The sequence below is a fragment of the Dermacentor albipictus genome, chromosome 2, assembly GCF_038994185.2.
Source record: "Dermacentor albipictus isolate Rhodes 1998 colony chromosome 2, USDA_Dalb.pri_finalv2, whole genome shotgun sequence".
Lineage (NCBI taxonomy): Eukaryota > Metazoa > Arthropoda > Arachnida > Ixodida > Ixodidae > Dermacentor > Dermacentor albipictus.
In genome coordinates, this window is record NC_091822.1 from 202,801,918 (window position 1) to 202,821,618 (window position 19,701).

The following is a 19,701-nucleotide window of genomic DNA, read 5'->3' on the forward strand; positions in this document are numbered from 1 at the left end:
GATGTTTATAGAGAGCGCCATGACAGATGGGTGGAGGCTGTGCATCATCTCCGCGAGCTCACGCTGCGCGCGCTGCAGTCGCCACAGCCAGGCGGCGAGAGCGACATTTGAATTCGGTTTCGCAAAATTCGTGGTTTCTCTGCACGACATCTACGATGTATCGCCGATCAAAATCATGCAGGTAAGAAAACGATCGTGCATTGAGCCTCCTGTAACCGATTGCCAGTTCCTAAGAATAATTTTGTTGCGAAAATTGATGGTACAGCCAGTACAGCATTTCACTTTTACAGGGAAGTGCCAGAACGCACGCTGACAAGAAGCGACATATTTAAACTTGTACAGGGTATTCGAACTAGAAAGCACAGAAAAACAGCAGCTGCAGATGAATTATCTGACAAGTCGGAAGAATCGCGGTCGCAAGAGCCTTCCAGCGAGGTTGGTAGCCTCATGGTTAAGTTTCGTGTGTCGTATATGCAAGTGTTCCTTTTCTTTGCCTTTCAGCACCTTGAGAGTAAAGAGACGAGGAGCGGCGTGAATGTATGCATATTTCCTTGCAACAATCCAATCGAACACGTCATTGCAGAATGTTATAAACACGTCAACCATGGCCGGCGTTTATCAACAGGAAATTCGCATTCAGCTGGGAGTGAAGCATTAAGCTTGTCCACGTGCGAAAATCTCTTGGTAGGTTCCGCTCTCGCATGTCACTTGTCCACACTGGGACACTACTCGCAGGATGAACATGTGCCAAAGTATGCTTCTTTTCTCTTTCTTTCCTTCTTCCTTTCTTTCTTTCAGAGCCAGGTAGCGAAAAAAATAGAGGAGCTGCAAAACGAGATGAAACTTTATCAGTCTCATAACGAACACCTTAAGAATCTGCAACAGCAGTACCACCAGGTGAGCATCATTAAGTGAGTCGGTACTCTTGTAGCAAATTTAATGCGGTTATTGGATATAGAATTGTTTTACAGGCAGGTTCGTCATAAGCATGCATGGCAACTGAAAACAAACTTCATCTTTCAGACACCCTCAGTGAGGTAATGGGATGTGAGAGCAATGTAATATTCTACCTCGTTACTGCATAACGTAAATGGTGATAGTTTCTCTGTCGACATATTGAAAATTATTGCACTTAGTAGGTAATGTTGGCACTGGTCACATGTGTTTTATCATACTTTGCTCAGCATTTTCAATTGTAGAACTTTTAATGAAAATATAGCATGGCCTGGGGAGGGATCTGGGGTTGGCCGTATTCTTTAACCTCATATTATTTGTTTCATAGTTTACATGCATGGCTTCCTTGAAATAATTCTTCTGGCGTGTTTTATTGTTAAATGAATCAGTGACCTAACAGGATAACCTTAAGACAGTAAAATGGGTACGTAGTCTAAGCAACAAATGTCTTTTTCTGCAAGCCAATCACTACCCAGTTGTTGGATAAGAGAAGTCAGTTTGCCAATTTAACATTGTGGCCGTGGAAAATTATACTTGTGAGAGATTGAGAGATTTTATACGTGAGATTGCAAGGGCTCAGAGTTATAAAAAGTGCAAGTCAGACATTTTGTTTCTGTAAGAAAATCTGCACATTTATCTGTGATACAATGTGCAGCTGTGTGAGCAGTAAACTGTCACTCTTATTACTTTGTTTCCTCTGTTAATTAAACGGTCTGTGAAAGTGCAGGACTTTCGTTACATTTATATCAAGGAAAAAAGTATTGCTTAAAGCTTAAAACATTGAATAACTTGAACTCAATGAGCAAATAGTGAAAATTATGAGTTATGCTAGAGGTGCTATCAGTGATGCTTGTGGAGTCTGTGCCCTTGACACTCACAGAGAAGTCTAAGAAAGCCCACATCTTAGTAGTGGGTGAGCTCTAGAATATAGTGCTGGAAAGGGGCTATGGAACAGTACAAAAATGCATGCATCAGAGGCATGCCAATGGGCATACTGCTTTGGAAGCAAGCTTCTATAGAACGCAACAGTTTGTATATTGTACCCTCTTTTAATCTGTTTATGACACCCATATGATCATGGCAGATTCAGCTGTACTGAAAGAATGGCGCTTTATAATGTAGCCTTAAACCAAAAGTTTCGAGGTCATGGCGTCATCAGAAATTTTAAATATCTTGTGGCACAGCCATGCCTAGGCTATGTGGAATTGTCAGTGCATTTCATTGGCCGAACACACAGTTGTGGGCTGTACTGCTTCATTTCTAGCTCCATGCCTAGGCCACAAGAAATATTAAAATTTTCACGATATCTCTGGTCTCGACTTTTACTTACAAATGCACACTTTTGAGCTACTCGGTGCAAGCTGATAAACGTGTAATAGATGTACAAAAGAAACAACAAAGGGACTGCGACATGACAAGTGTGAACTAACAATTGGCTTTATTGGACATTGATGTGAAAGTTGAGCAGGGAGCACAATGGGCAGAAACAATATGAAAAAAAAAAACCATGAGGCACTGCTCTTGTTGTCTGGGTTCAAAGAAGCTGTTCAAATGACAGTATTTGCCACTTCATAAACTAAGTAATGCTGTAATGTCACCGAGGTTGCAAAGCAATTAATGGTCTAACATAGGTTATGGTCGCTGTCCAAGTGCATTGGTTTCTGACAACTGCTTTTCCTCAATGATATGTTTCACATACTCCAAAGCTCTTATAAGCTTTAGTGGTCTTTCAGCTTATAGGTTTGAGTGGCTGTATATTCAAACCCTCCAATAACACATGGATGCGCAAAGATACATTTTGTACATTTAGTTCATTGTAGGTTAGTCAGATCATAGGTTAGTGAGGTCTAGGATTCACCTCAATTTGAAAAGAGAAAGAGTAAAATTGGTCAGGAAGAAACAGGCCAGCAGTAAGGGTAAAAGTAGATCAATTCAGGCTGGTACTTTACAAACAAATATGCAGCCTTAGACCAGAGAGATGAAGATTACAGAGAGGTAATAAATGAAACCGTAACTAGACTGGCTTCAGAAGCAGCAATTGAAATGGGAGGTAAGGCACCAAGGTAACCAGTAGGCAAGCTCTCCTAAGTAGCAAAGGACCTGATAAAGAAACAACAAAGAATGAAAGTGTCAAACTCAAGAGATAAGATAGAATTCGCGGAACTGTCAAAACTGATCATCAAGCAGAAAATAAGGGATATTCAAAAATATAATGCAAGGAAAACTGAGGAAGCAGTAAAAAAATTATGCGTGGCTCTGCTCTCACAGACACCAGAGACTAGTGGAGCTGGGAGAAGGCCAGTAAAATAGTGTCAAACCATACACGAGCTCCGGCAACGCTTCCCTACGGTGTCTGCCAAAGGCGTTTACTACGGCATCCGTGATTTGCATGACCAACAGTGTAGTAGACGTCGCGGTTGCCTCCACTCTGTACGGAGTGGCGAGCGAGGAGATTGAGGCACCCAAGCAGCCACCGGAGAAGAAAGCCCCTCTTCCCTCGCCTGACCCCTCTGCCTCACGCGCCACAGGAGAGGGCTTGCATCCGCGCCGCGTTTCTCGCTTGTGTGTGCGACACTCCTTCTCCCCCGCTAGGCCCCACCCACCCTTGCCGCATCCCTTTTCTGCGCGATGATATTTTTATGCCCTGCTTTCACTCTCTCTCAGCTCTCTCTCCCCCAGCTCGGCAAAGCTGCAGACGCGATGAGAAGCCCAGCAAAGTTCTAACAGCTCCACTGTAAAATGGATGCAGCATAAAATCAGTGAGAAGGAAGCTTGGCATAGGACAAACCAAGATGTGCACACTGAAAGATAAGCAGGGTAATGTCATCAGCAACCTCGAAGGTATAGTAAAGCAGTGAAAGAATTTTATACTGACCGATCCAGTACCCATAGTAGCCACGATACCTCCGTTCAAAATAGCAATGAACAGGTTGCAGAGACTCTTTCTATAACTAGCGATGTGGCTAGAAAGGCCTTGCAAGATATGAAAAGGGGGAAAGTGGCAGGAGAAGATGGAATAACAGTCAATTTAATCAAAAATGAAGGTGACATAATGCTTGAAAAACTGGCGGCCCTCTATACAAACTGTCTATCAACATGAAAGGTCCCAGAGAATTGGAAGAATGTCAAAATTATACTAATCCACAAAAAGGAAGACGTTGAAGAATTAAAAATTATAGGCCCATTAGCCTACTCCCATTGTTATATAAGATATTCACCAAGATAAATTGCAATAGAATAAGGGCAACACTGGACTTGAGCCAAGCAAGGGATCAGGCTGGTTTCAGAAAGGGATACTCTACAATGGACCACATTCATGTCATTAATCAGGTAATATAAAAATTCGCAGAGTACAATCAGCCTCTCTATATAGCTTTCATAGATTACGAAAAGTCATTTGATTCAGTAGAGATACCAGCAGTCATAGAGGCATTACGTAATCAAGGAGTACAGACTGCCTACATAAATATATTGTAAAATATTTACAGAGATTCCGCAGCTACCTTAATCCTGCACAAGCAAAGTAGGAAGATACCTATAAAGAAAGGGGTCGGACAAGGAGACACAATCGCTCCAATGCTATTCACTACATGCTTGGAAGAAGTATTCAAGCTATTAAACTGGGAAGACTTAGAAGTAAGGATCGCAGCGAATACCTCAGCAACCTTCAGTTTGCCGATGGCATTGTTCTATTCAGCAATACTGCAGATGAGTTACAACAAATGATTGAGGACCTTAACAAAGAGAGTGCAAGAGTGGGGTTTAAAATTAATATGCAGAAGACAAAGATAATGATGAATAGCCAGGCAAGGGAACAAAAGTTCAGGATTGCCAGTCAGCCTCTAGACCATCAAGATGGCCAGTTGGTTGGGATTCATAGTAAGGTGCGTTACAGCGCTGTAGCGCTGTAACGAACATTACAGTGTTACAACGTTACAGCGTTCAAGGTGTGTTTCGGAGTGTGTAGATGCCATTGCTAGGACAGGAAGAGGGAGGGGCGGCAAGGACGTGCTTAGGCCCTTAGTTGACTTTCTGTGTGAAAAGAATTTACATGTGTTAGTAGCAGACAAAGAACGGTACTTCATTATCATGAATTATGATGTGTAATCACAAAAGTCTGATGATGGAATTCGGGAAAATTTAAAAGGTGTAAAGGTTAAGGCTGGGAAAGTCTAGCAGCAAGCACTAATTTTGTTGGAAGGAATGAATCTGCAACATTTAGCGTCCAGCGTAAAGAAAGCAAAAATTCTGGAACTACAGGTTTTCTTTACTGTGAAATCGCACTAGGATCACATGCTGTTCCGGGCCATAGTCTCGGAAAAGGACAACTGGCAGTTAAGCGTGTCACGACTTCTATAGAGGAATCTTGTGAGCTTAACAATAGTTAATCCTTTCAGGATAGCCAATTTGGATAATGTGTGCAAGTACTACCTGGAAGACAGTTCGTTAACATTCGGTGTGCTTTCAGCGTAGATGTGGAAAACTTATATTACTCCCTTCCACATGCCCAGGTTATGAAATGTGTTGGAAAGACTGCCTAGTGTGTGACAATGATGAAGCAGCCTTCATCAATGGTTGCAGTATCTCAGTAGAAGCCTTCCTTGAACTTCTTTCCTTTTACTTGAGATCTACCTTTGTTTCATGGAGAGGGGGTGTGTATACAGTGAAAGCTCATTAATTCGAACTTCAATAATTCGAATTTATGGATAATTCGAACTGTGCGATTTGGTCCGGCCAAGCTCCACAGAAGTCTATGTATAAAAAGTCCGCTAATTCGAACGCGAGCAGGTTCCCTCACGGATAATTCGAACTACGCTCGCCTGGCACACGGCCAGAGAAAAGCGCCTACTGCTTACACACAAGGCTGTATTGCCTCCGAAACGGAGAGAACGGCGAGAGAAGGCAAAATCGGAAAAAAATCTAACCTACGCGGGGTCAGCCAGAAGGCAGCGGCGGCTGCCGCCTCTCCGTTCTACGTAACCTCCGAGACTTCTTGCCCGTTGCGAATCTCGGAGGCTTTGAAAATCTTGTACAGCTGTTAATGTTGTGCGAAGATGGCACGGCAAGCGCCAAAACACAGCGAACCAAGTACCTCGCGGCTGCGCTTGCAATCAAGAACCAACGAATCAGGGCCTTCGCCACCTTCACATGTTCAGCGTCTTTGTCTCGGCAGTCTTCGTCGGTTGTGAACCTCTGTTTTCAGCTTAGGAGGTATCGGCCATCGCGATTCATTGTGATGGTGTTAAGCCTCGGCTAACGTTCGTTTCGGTGGACATCGGTGGTGTGGCACAGTCGGACCCAGAGCTTCGACTTGAATATGGCGTGTGCCCGCGGCACACGCCATCACTTTTTGACACGCCAAATTTCTGACAGCCCCTACTGCTTCCAAATCGCAGTGTACTGTTGCTCTTCTTCACTTTCGTTAATTTGAACTGAAGAGGCTTCCCCTTGCGGTTCGAATTAACGAGCTTTTACTGTATACAAAAATAGGGGGTATGCATTGGCTCGTGTGTAGCTCCTATCATTAGTGACACATTTCTAGGTTACGTTGATAGGCAACTAGAGGGCCACCTTGCTAAGCTTTCCAATAGGGTTTTTCGCTGTGTTGATGATTTCGTTATATTTTTTACCAGTGACATTCACGCTGAAGGTGTTAATGAAATTTTAACATTATTCAGGCAGCACAACATGGGCCTTAATTTTACTTTCAAAGTCCCCAAGGACCATCAACTGCAGTTTCTAGACCCGAGATTAATCTGTGGTAAAAATCATGTGTGCTGGAAATATGATCCCAGGTCGGTTAAGCCCATTTTGAACTACAAATCTGGTCATTCTAAAGTAGTGAAGCGGGCTATAGTGAAGACCATCCTAAATGCTGCATTAAAGAAGTCATGTTTTCATATGTCGAAGGCTGCTTTTTCTGATCAGGTAAATCATTTACTGGATGATGGTTACCCCGAAGCGACTATTTCATCTGTGAGTGAAAGTATGGTTCACGGCGTCAAGAGCACAAATGACCAAGGTATTAAAATTAAATTCGAAGAAAAAAGAAAAACACAGTAGTACCGTATGTGCACAAGTTAGTGCATGGGCTTAAGAACGTTGGTTCAAGGCACAGCATTGATGTTTGTTTTTCTGCGAAACACAAGATAGGTCACATATGCCCGTTAGTTGATAATTTGCTGAAGGATAAGCAAGTGAAGGGAAAATTCACTGTCAAACATGTGAACAGGTACATCACTTGTGCTAAGCAGGTTGTGTATGCCATTCCATTATCTTGTGGTAGAGAGTACGTGGGACAAATGAAGCGATGTGTGAATGTTCGACTTAGGGAGCATGAGCTATCTCTTCAAGGGGTTGCGCCACTTCATCTCTTGGAGCATTGCAAGACGTGCGGTTGTCTCCCTGAATTTTAAAAAACTAGTGTCATTTTTAAACACACGAGCCAATTGACAAGGGAAATCGGCAATTCTTGCAATATAAAAAGATTAGGGACAAAGAATGTATCAGCGAACCGTCTATCACTCTTCATGACAAGGAACTGCATTACCTATGTCAATTTTGATTATGCGTCAGTTTGTCACAGTTGCCTCAATGCATCTCTGTGTCTCGTGCATGTCATGGTTATCAACTAGCACCTATATATACATTAGACATATCTTCAATAAAATATCAGTTGAGAGTCAGCACCATGTCATCGTTCTATACCTTCTTTTGTCCTTGTCTTGTGTTGCGCTGTAACAAACCTTACTAGGAGCCTCTAGAGTCTGCGAAAGAGTATGTATACCTAGGTCAATAAATCACAGGGAACCCTGATCATGAGGAGGAAATTCATAGAAGAATAAAAATAGGTTGGAGCGCATACAGCAGACACTGTCAGCTGCTGACTGGAACCTTACTATTATCATTGAAAAGAAAGGTGTACAACAAATGCATTTTACCGGTGCTGACATATGGGGCAGAAACTTGGACACTGACAAAGAAGCTTGATAACAAGTTAAAGACCATGCAAAGAGCAATAGAACAAAGAATGTTAGGCATGACGTTAAGGGGGAGAAAGAAAGAGTGGTTTGGATCAGAGAGTTAACGGCTGATATTCTAATTGACATTAAGAGAAAAAAATGGAGCTGGGCAGGCCATACAATGCATAGGTTAGATAACCGGTAGACCATTAGGGTTACAGAATAGGTGTCAAGAGAAGGGAAGCGCAGTTGAGGACAGCAGAAGACTAGGAGGGGCAATGAAATTAGGAAATATGCAGGCCCTAGTTGGAATCAGTTGGCAAAGGACAGAGGTAATTGAAGATTGCAGGGGGAGGCCCTCATCCTGCAGTGGGCATAAAATATGCTGACGATGGTGATGACTAGGGCGAATCAAACACATGTACAAAAAGCACTCTGTCCAGTACTCACAGGTTCACCCCAATGCAAAACAAAAAATGCTTTCTGCAAATTTTGGCAGTGAAGTCAGGCACTCCAAGCTCAGTAAACCTTGTATCAAGTTTAACATTCATGTGTGGACCAGCTTACATCAACTGTACAAAGTGCTATGGAATAATGCATACAAAAATGCTGTACAAGTAATAGGAAATCCCCTGGCTGGTTTTTGCTGAAATATTATTGTGCAGGAAGCAACGGTTCCATAAACTTTGTAAGGAAACGAACAATATATATTGGCGCCAAAGTTTTGCTATTTGCCAAACAGCAGTCAAATGGATTTTATGTCACGATGCAATGTGTTACCATGAAAATCTCGAAGTTAACTTCAAAACTGACCCTGATTGTTTCTGGCGCTATGCAAGGCTGCAAGGAAAAGATAAAGTAAGTTCAACTGCTTTTAAAAATGCTGGTATGATTTGCTTTCAGCCAGAAGATATCAGCAATCTGTCCGCTGAGCACATTGGCTCCTGTTTTTCTTCATCATTAGCCCCAATAGATGATGCCATGCTGGCAGACAGTTCAGACTTTTTATCTTTTTTGTCACTGAGCTCAAGGTTTGCCGTTGCATCATAAAGCTGAAATTTTCGGCAGGGTGTGATGGGATTTCTAACTTTATAATCAAAGGATGCGCAGAAATCTTTGTTTTTATTTTGACTTGCATGTTTAATCTTTTTTTACAAAGTGGGTTTTTTCAGTCGGAACGGAAAAAACCAGTTGTAGTCCCTGTGTTCAAGGCTGGCGATCCTTGTGACGTGAAAAACTTCCAGCTTGTTTCTCTGCTTTCAGGGTTTTCAAAGATTTTTGAAATGGTTATACATGAACAATTGTACACATATTTAAGGGCAAGATTTCTCCCCTTCAACATGGGTTAGGGCAAGGCAGATCAGTAGAAACCAACAGAAACACTTTTCTCGCTTACGCCGCACAGGCCATATTTAACTGCAGTCAAGTGGATACAGTGTACCTTTATAGTAAAATATTCAGCGCGCACAATTGACAAGGACACAGTGAAGGGGGACACACGAGCACTTACTCACAACTATGTTATTTTTGGAAAGACGCAGAACATATACGTACACCCCAGCTATCAGCGCTGAGCATGTGCAACAAGAGTGGTCAGTAAAACATAAACAGATTAAGAAGGTTCAACTAGTATTTAAAAAAGCAAATTCATTTTCAGTGATTGCAACCGATGGTTGGCTTATGCATTTTTCAGCGCACTTTTTGATATGAAACGCTACTGTGATTTCACGTGTCTTTTTTTATCTGAAAACAAAATGTCAGTGTCAAAAAATACCGGATCTCAATAACATAGATTACAGTAGTTCGACAAATGCGAATAGTTTTCTTTACCGAGAGAATGTTCATGTTCTTTTAGACGGGTGTTTATGCACCGACCGGTTTGTCCTATATACGTGTTGCCACAGGTTAACAGAAGGCGGCACACAACACCTACTCTGCATTTCAGGAATTCTTGATCTTCTTTTAGACCGCAGCTGCATTTTTTTACCCTATTGCCACACTTATTGGAAATAGCTTGGCACAGTTTTTTCACCTTGTTAGGAGCGCTGAAAACCACTTCAACGCCGTACCAGCTGGCAACATTCTTCAGCCCATGAGCCACTTCAGGGCCACTTTTGTTTTTGTGTTTGTTAATGATTTTCTCTGTTCTGAAATTGAGTCCCAAGCGTTGATGTTTGCTGCAGATTTAAAATTGTTTAGAAGAATAGGGTGCTTAAATGACTGCTATAAATTGCAGAAGGCGTTGCCTTTATTCATCAGTGGTGTGTTACTACCAGACTTGAAGTTAATGTGAAGAAAATGAGTGTGCTGTCGTTTCCAGAAAGCATGTGCAGACAAATTTTAATTACACTTTGTCGGGTGATAGTAGTAATCATGTGGTTGATGTCTGTGACCTTGGGATTTATGTAACTTCAAGGCCTGGTTTTCGCATTCATGTATCCTGTATTGTGAGTCATGCCATGAGGCATTTAGGTTTTATACCTAGAGTTATAAAGAAGTTTTGGTGTCCCGAATGTTTCAAAACGTTGTTCTGTGCACTAGTCAGACCGTGATTAGAGTTTGCTTCTACTGTGTGGAACTCTATTAGTACCCATCAAAGTAACTTAATAGATGTCATCCACCATTGATTTTTTCGCACTTATACTACGACAGATATATTTGTCAGCGCCGATACTATGACTACTCAAGCCTGTTAGTGGATTTAAGTATGCTCTCTTTGTGTGACAGGAGACTCATGCGTGATGTAAAGTTCTTGCGATGAGGGATGTGTGGGCTCATTGATTGTCATGTGTTACTAGCATTGTTGCAGTTTCAGGGGTTCCATCACTGAAAACCAGCAGGTATTTTGACATGTTTTACCCTAATCTTTCTCTAACTTGCCCCATGACACGGCTGCAGCAGGTGTACATGTTCGATGCCGATTCATCTGACATGGATATTAACACAATAGCGTTAAGGGCACAGTGTCACAGAAAATCCGGCATTGGCGTCCAGCGTCCCACATCCGACATCTCGAGAATAATTATTCCGACTATGCATACCCGACCATGCATACCCAAACACGCAGGCACTCCATGTAGTGCAAAGAAGTTACTGAACTAATTTAATTTCTCAAAGTAAAATGCGTCAGAAAAATCGTAAAGTACGACTTAAAGCAACCTACAGACAAGAAGTTACTGAACTAATTTAATTTCTCAAAGTAAAATGCGTCAGAAAAATCGTAAAGTACGACTTAAAGCAACCTACAGACAAGATAGCATCGAATTGTAATTTGAATATACGAGCAAACATCATTCTGTTATGTTGAAACTCAAACACAGGCCCCTTTTAACGTGATAGTGTTTTCCAGCTGCAGTCTGTCTTAGTAGGAGCAGCCCTCGGTTGCTTGCACACCATTAAAAGAAGAACCACAAAGCACGCCTTGTTGTATAGCGTTTGCTGCCAGCGTTTCCCAGTAAACATTATGGTTACATAAACTGCAGTTACAGGGAAGTAATTGAGTGTCTGTGCTATGTTATCACACAGGATGCTTGACGTAATAAGTTCAGCAAGCACATCTTCTCAAGTTTCTTATACAAACTCATGCCTTGTATATTTGCTCTAGCCTACAATATTGCTGGAAATCCTGTTCTGTTTTCATGTTTTATTTTTGTTCATGCTCTTGTATTTACTAGTGACCTGTTGCCAAGGCTTTAGAGCTGTTGGCAGGCACTGAAATAAACAATAACATGCCCCTGCATTGATATTAGCAGTTCTGTGTGCCATATGATGTTTCGTATTATTTGCTGTTATTCAGTTATATTGTCAAGGAAGCATTGTCAACTGATGCAGTAAAACTAAGAAAACAGCACATAGAATTCACAATTATTAATAATAATGCACTGGAATGTTGCTACTATTAGCATTTCTAAGATCTGTAGAAAAACTGTGATAGCTTTTCCCCCTCACCTTGTATTTGTTTTAACATCGGTACAGATGTTGAGCAAGCTCCAGAAAGACAAAGACGACTTTGAGGCACATAAGGAAAAAGAAACAAACAAGCTCAAAAGCGAGCTTGAAGAAGAAAAGCGAAAAATTAGGTGAGCTTTTCTTGCATGTTTGTGATCACTTATGACATGATAGAGCAGCAATAACTTGCTTGAGCAATACCAAAGGAATTTCTTCCCTCATTTCCAGGACACAGAGGCGAAGGCAAAACCTCAGCACAGTCACTAAGGCAGAAATGAAATCCTCTGCTTCAGCTGCTAAAGATAAGGTATACCTTTAAAAGCAAGCTTTCATAAATGTGACTATGTATGCAATCAAGTTGTGTCTTGATTTTCAGAATGTGAATAAGGAAGCACAGAGCCAGATCCAACGAAAAGTCAATCTACTGGCAAGTGAGAATGGGCGCCTGAAAGACAAGCTCCAAGTTGCAGACCAGGAGAAAAATTCCTTGAAAGCTATGGTGAAAGAACTGGAGGAGCAAAGAATCGCTCTTCTTGAAAAGCTTGAAAAAATTTATGAGTTAAAGGGATATCCAAGCCTAAATGAGCTGGCACTGTCACCGGCATCACACTTTGTCATGCCTATGCTTATACCTGCACCTAGTTCTCCTTTTCAGTCTGATGGGGCACAGTTGGCATTGGAAAGTGCACACGGAGATAGCTTGTGCATGGAGGCCAAGAACTGCAAGGAAACTGCATTTGACTTTGGTAGCACACTGAACCTGAGTGGCACACCTGCAAAATCAAAAGAACAGACATCCGAGCCATCGGCTGTCATTTCTGCTACTGCTGTCACGTGCCTCTCCCTTGACAGCACAGTAGCAACCAGTTCTTTAGGGGTTTGCAACAAGGAAAATTACACCCCTGCATTGCGCAGAAATGATAGCCTTCAGAAAGAAAAGCTTGCCCACAGCCAGTCCTCCAAAACAGTAAGATTTGCTGCAGACATACAGACAAGTCAGAGTGATAGCAGTGTATTGGACAGCATTGGCAGAACTACTGTGGTGGGCTTGCAAGGTGAACATGTCCAAAGTGCCTCAGATGAATCTGCAGGGCAAAGAATGGGAGAGCTATGCATAAGTTACAAAGAAATCAGTTCAGACCAGAAGCTATGTGAAGTACCTTTGACCGAAATGCCCGTAAAAAATGACAACTTTTTAGATCGTATCTCAAAGGTGACAAAAGTTGGGTTGATCACGAAGGAAGTACTGACCAACACATCATTCAAAAGGCCCTCAGCTGATGTTCTCCACTGGAATGGAGCATCTCAGATGAGTCTGCACTCTGATAAGTCTAGTTCAGTAAATATTACCACTGAAGATAGTAAAAAAAATGCTAATCAAGGTCTGCGTCTGGTTTCCAGTTTGGTCGGGGAATGTGAAGTTGCAAGAACAGAGTGTAATGAAGGATCTGAAAGTGACAGATGCACAAGTGCGGACATTCAGGCCACAAGGTGCGACCAAACAGACTTGGAATCCTGCCATGGGTCTGAGCAAAGCCAGTCATGCCCTAATGAGGAGCAAATTGCTGAAGGAACTGACAAGACATATCGGAAACTAGTTAAAGAATTGCAACACAATGAACACACTAGCAGTGATATCAACGTCTCAAAAAATGGGGATCACTCAGATTGGGAGTCTTATGAAGAACCCGGGCAGGGCCCACTTGTATGCGGTGCTCAGTGTGCAAAAAACACAGAATGTTCAGAGGTTAAAAGTGCTGAACCTGGTAACGAATGTACAAGTGACATCAGTGAAGGGGGTACTCGTCATGGAAGCCCAAATGCAGAGGAAGCTGGAAACAGCCTCCATGAGATTCTCCAGGAGCTAGGAGGCCACTGCTCGTTGCAGGCTCCAAAAGCAATGTCGCGGTGTTTTCTCCAGGACTGCCAAGCGTCTCATTCAGTTAATCGTTGGAAAAGGCCAGCTGATTTAGCCGTGGTGTCACACCTCTCCGCAGACAGGAAGGTTAGCTCGCTTATCAAGAAATATTCTCAAGTATGCACTTCGAGTGAAGACACTAGTGGCTTGCCCGAGACCACGAGAGCACGCAAATCTCAGTCTGCACAAATTCAGTCATCTAGCCTTATGCGAGACCACAGCCTTGATAAGCACAACAGCCGTACATGGGCACTAGATTCCAATGGTCACAAGATGTTACTCACTGTTGTGTCCAAGGAGATAGACCCATTTACTCAGGTCATTATCTACAAGTTTCAGAATGGAGACCAAAAAGATCTGCATCCTGATGGGAAAGTGGTAAGAACCTTGAAAGCTTGTGCATTATGTAACATTTGTTTGCGTGTAGTTAGCAAAAATGTGTCTCATGCAGATTTGTCCAAACATCAAAATTATGATAATTATGAAGTTTCGTTGGGAGCTGCCATCATTTCTCAGTCTTGAGCTGCACTCATAATGCTAGTAAAATGAGCAGTGTAAGCAGATCCTGTACACATTGTTGTGTGGTGCACTCAACTTAGCACGCACAGAAAAATAATTACTTGCAGCCAGCTTTATTTCACTTCAATGTTAACACTATCGAAAACAAAAGCAAAATGTTAAAACATATAACCTTAAAAGTGAGATGCTAATGTCAACACTGATGTTGAAAGTTGGTACTGTGGATAGCTGTGCAATGTGGAATTCGTGCTATGGTCACTGGCCTGCTCTACAGATAAAATATGCCATGTTGTGACAAGCCCTTAACTAAGACAGGCCTCTGTTGTAAAACTTATGCTTCAGTTGCTACCAACTGCCAGCTCTGCACCCCAAAATTAAATTGGCCTCTTCAGTCGTTCCCCTTTTATTTTATAATATTACAGTGCACCATAATGACTATGAATCAGTGAATGCAATGCAGCTGATGCTCATTGCTTTGTTTTTCTTGTTTAGGTCTATCACTATGCAAAGAGTCAAACTGTTCACACAGTTTACCCTTGTGGCCAGAAAGAAATCAAATTTGTCAAGTAAGTCTAGGTGCATTATTTAGCATCATGTTTCTCTTCCCAGAAGGGAATCGGAACAGCGCTTCAGACAGGGTAAAATAAAGATAATAGACACATCGCTGACTAACAAGTGTTTTTTGCGATTGAATGGTAATATATAGAAACGAGGATCAGCGCAGAGAATAAGAAGACAATCATCTCAAGCCACCATTGTCAGCAGCCAGTTACGCATTCGATAGCTACCTTACTTTACTTCTGTGCACAGATATAGAAGGCATGCTAATACAAGAATCATTGCGTTCGTATATCTGAAAAGCTTCGCTTATCTCTTGGGCACGTTGCTGTCCATAGCATTCTAAAAATGGGCACTTTTCAAGAATTGTTTTACAAACACATTTTTACAATGTCCAGCCAAATGGCTGTCAGTAGGTCACTTCATATTTGTGACCTGCATAACAACTCAGTACATACTGTTCTGAAAAAGCAGGCTCATTGCTGCACTTCGTCTTTTTTTTTTCTTCTTTGAATGATATCCGCGCCTGATTACACACTAAGCTGCAGCCTAAATGTCATTCTTAGATTATATGAGCCCATAGTTCTTCCATTGAAGATGCTCAAACAAAACCTGAAAATCTGAGATGTCCCATATTGAAATGTATCATTACACACACCTTCTTACACAAGAAATTCTTCTTGTGTCCCTTTGCCCCTTTTGTTGTCAAATATATGGGTGAAAGTTGGTAAGCAAATTTAAATTATATTAACTGAGGCCTGAAAATGTTTGTTGAACAATATTTAGAGTTCTAAAGTTGCCAAGAAATGAAACCAAAACTGGCTTTTGGAATACTTATAGTAAATTATTTAGAATGCTCCAAGACTTGCCAGTATTTTTTTAACCCCAAGAAAATCAAGTTGAAAATGTCTTGTCAGCATCACATTATGACTGATTTGTATGAGCCCAGACTCAATATAACATGCAGTACTTTTCATTGAACCAGTGGTCAAGTCGAAACACACAGTGGGGATGGAAATGTTGAGGTGACGTACCCAGATGGCACGGTTCGTCGAATTTTCTCTACCGGGGAAGAAGAACAAAAGACACCGGATGGCATCGTGGCTCGGAGACTTAGAGATGGCACAGAAACTATTGACTACCCAAATGGCCAGAAGGAGGTTCGCAGTGAACTGTACAGGGTAATGATAACTTTTCCTGAGTGACCTTGCATGCTTAGGTAGATGTTACGACTGCAGTTGACTTCAGTTAATTTGATCCGGACGGGACCGGCGAAACTGATTGAATTACTTGTCGGGTCGAATTAAAAGGCAGAAAAAAACGCCGAAGCACGCCGTTACTTCACTTGGCAAAATGTGCCTTTAAAGGTGGATTCGCCGCAATACAACGTGTTATGCGGTGAAAAATACACAACGGGGACGGTGTCGTTGATACTGGACATAGCACCTATTCCTTAATTTACACACGCACATGCGCCGTCTCTGGTCATAGTACGATCATCGAGATGCCTATTAGGTTTACTGGTAAGCATTCATAGTTTTAGATAGACCTCCGCTCATTTGTTCGCTTCAAACGTCCTTTCGACTTTCGGCGGTTTTTCCCCATCTTACCACCTTAATTTCTTTTCGCTAGCTTTCCAGAAACCCAGCTGATTTTTCTCCTCTTCTTGTTGCTGCACGGCGCATGCGCGCCCCGTTAACGGCCTCATATACAAGACACGCATGGCGGGCGAAACAAGGGCTCAAATCGCCGTAGCACGTCAGAAACAGCTCTGAGTAGCTGCCAGCTTGCTTATTAGGCGTCTAGGTATTAGGTCTAGGTCTAGGTACAGTGACCGGAGACAGCGCGTGCGCACCTGTACGCGTACTATATGTCCCGTGACAGTGGCCCCCTTTCAATTCTTGATAAGCTTCACTGCAATAACTTGCATATGTTTGACCGCGTAACATGGCTGTATTGCGGCGAAGTTTACCAGTCAAGTTCGAATTATTTGGCGAAGGCTAATTTCGAGATCGAAATAACTGAATTTTGGGCCTATATTGATGCGCTGGCGCCGGTCGGGACCTTCGGTCGGGATCGACTTAACCAAAAGATTGAATAAGCCAGAGTCAAATTAACGGAAGTCTACTCTGTTATCCAAAAATCAGTGCCAAACACTTTGCTAAAGTAGACACACACTTGTGAGGCTTTCTGCATATAGCTTACCAATGTGTTTCTTTTTTTGGTCTTATGCCAATTTGTTTCATGCTTTCAAGGAAACAAGAGACAGTTGCAACAAGGCTGGCTGACTCTATTCCTTTGATGCCAGCAACTGATCATTACACATAATCTGTTGCAACAAACTCTACTTACTTTATCAGTGCTCTTCATCATGGGCAGCCTTTAGGGCAGATGCTCGCCCACCAGGGTAGCCTAGAGACTGGAATTTCGCTGCTGAGCTTGTGAGTTCAGTCCCGGCCACAGCGGGCACATTTTGACGGGGGCAAAATACAGAAATGTACTTAGATTTAGGTGCACGTTAAAGAACCCCAGATGGTCAAAAGTAATACAGAGCCTGCACTATGGTGTGCCTCATATTCAGATTGTGGTTTTGGCACATAAAACCCTAGAATATAATTTAGTTCATTTAGTTCAGGTGATAGTTCAGATGGCAAAGCTCTCTGATAAAAATGAAGTGACAATGGTTAGTCACTGAATGAAATTGAAATACAAAATATTGGAGGCATATAGCTTATATTTCAATGCACTTACAGGTGGGCATTGTGCAATCAACCGGTTAGTTTGACCATGAGAGGAATGGTGTGGAATATTTGTTTTAATTATACAGTCCAAATCGAAGGAAATGTTAAAAAGCGTGATTGCTTATAAAGCTTTTGACCACGGTCGCACTACAAGGTCAAATTAATGAAATGCGACTGTATTACACAAGATTAGGTGTTTATACCAGTGATGTCAAACTTTGTTCCAGAGTCGGTACTACCCAAATGGCACTGTCAAGACGGTTTACGTTGATGGGAAGCAAGTTACCAGGTATCCCAATGGACGAGTTAGAGTCAAAGAAGCTGACGGCACCGTCAGAGGCTAATAGAAATGAGTTGGTACTCTCCTTCATCCTTACCACACTATTTTTCCACATATTGCCTGCTGTATTGCCAGGACATTGCCTCTTGAAGGTTTTAGTGATATTTATTACATGCACGGTCCTATAACATTTCCAAAACCAATAAATATGGTGTAAATGTAGCAAGATAATATGAAATCCAGTACTTTTTATCCTCTAGAGGAAGCTTTAACTTGGGGCCTCCTTTCTAATTACATGGAAAAAGAGAAATTGTTTTTCTCAGCAACTACTGCACCAAATTTGATTGTTTTTTGCATGTAAAAGAAATAGTTAAAATCTAGTGACTGTTGGTTGCGAATTTTTTTATTTAGGTTGTGAATGTTTTAATAAAAATTGGCAGAAATCACTTATTCTCAGAAAACGATACTATAAAGTCTGCAACTCTAACACAGCAATGAGAAAGGATATCACAATTCTGTAAATTGCACCTTATAGTACATCTAAAGCAGACAAAATTTATATATTGTCATGTAGTAGTGATGAGGAAAAGCACAGCTGCAAAACTGTGAATAACTTAACTAACATTTTAATGGGCGAACCTGCGCTCACAAAAGCAAGTTATACTGAAAGCACCACGACAGTGGTGAACATAGTCGGCAGTTGTCAGAATCTGATCAGTGGATCAAACGTGTTGGCTTTTACATATTACTCATCAAGGGTTCTAGTGTAATCGCTGGTGGCCGCATGGTTTCCAGAAACTACTACAAAATTCGTGTTGCTCATACAATCTGATTATACGAAGTTCAGCGAGGACATACAGAACAGATAGAATGAACAATAGCATTCACCCAAGTTCAAAATCATGCAGGTGCGTCTTAGGCTGAGTGATAACGTTCAACCCTTTGAAGGTCAATGACGTAAATATACGGCACTGTGAAAAAGTCCAAAATGGTTGATGCTGTATATTTATGGTGCCGTCTGTACGCTTAAAATGCGCGCCCATTTCCTAACTTGTTCTTTTCTGGGATGTGCCGGCTCTATGAGAGAATACAGGGAATTTTTTTCTCGCACCTCCCTTTCTTGGTTTTTGTTGTATGCTTTGTTTTACAGCTAGTTTCCTCCGGCGCACCTATATACCACCGCGTGGTCGGGCGGGCGGGCGGCAGTTTGGGTTTTGTTCCGCGGGCGGTTTCGGCTTCTTGCACTCGCAAAACTGATGACTATCTCATTATTAATCCCTCAAAGACCGACCGCTTGTTTCTTGCTCGTTTAGTGCTCACAGGGGTGAGCTTAGGAAGTACGCCGCTGTGCATGGGTTTCCTTTTGTTTTCTTCTTTTGACGACTCACGAAAACTAATTGCCTCTAGTTGGGGATAAGATGAAGATTAGCGGAAGTTTGTCACACATTTTGCTTTTTTGACGGGCACACAACCACAGTTTTCTTGAGTGCGCTCACCTACGTAGTTCGATTATGCTATGGACGTAAATATTAGTGTAAGAACAAGAACATTTGACACTTGCAAGATATTCTCTTGTGCACATTTTCTAAGCCTTATGTGTATAAAAATGCCCCAAATTTTTAATTCTTATAAGTTTATTTCCTTTTTTTATTGTTGTCATTCGTGAACAAACGGTACATATGTACCAACACAAAATATTTTTTTCTCACTTTACGGTCACCCTAGAAAAATTACGGTAAATTTTTTAAAATAGGTCCCTCAGAAGAATTGGAATCTGCAATAAAAAAAAAAAAGAAAACGACCCAGGGAGCTCACATATGG

General features: G+C 41.8%; 1 protein-coding gene across 2 annotated transcripts; it reads left to right on the top strand.

Moving 5' to 3' along the window:
* The first annotated feature begins 26 nt into the window (after window positions 1–26).
* Window positions 27–17,976, top strand: Sas-4 (spindle assembly abnormal 4). Of its 2 annotated transcripts, none has more exons than XM_065425948.2 (10): window positions 27–181; window positions 291–435; window positions 502–684; window positions 799–897; window positions 11,892–11,995; window positions 12,093–12,171; window positions 12,223–14,160; window positions 14,794–14,867; window positions 15,845–16,040; window positions 17,828–17,976. In XM_065425948.2, exons 1-10 carry the CDS (start codon window positions 27–29, stop codon window positions 17,942–17,944), a joined length of 3,090 nt encoding a protein of 1,029 aa, XP_065282020.1. In that variant the 3' UTR covers window positions 17,945–17,976. The 2 variants fall into 2 exon arrangements, with proteins under 2 accessions (XP_065282020.1, XP_065282021.1); XM_065425949.2 differs by having other exon boundaries at window positions 12,241–14,160.
* The last annotated feature ends 1,725 nt before the right edge of the window (window positions 17,977–19,701 follow it).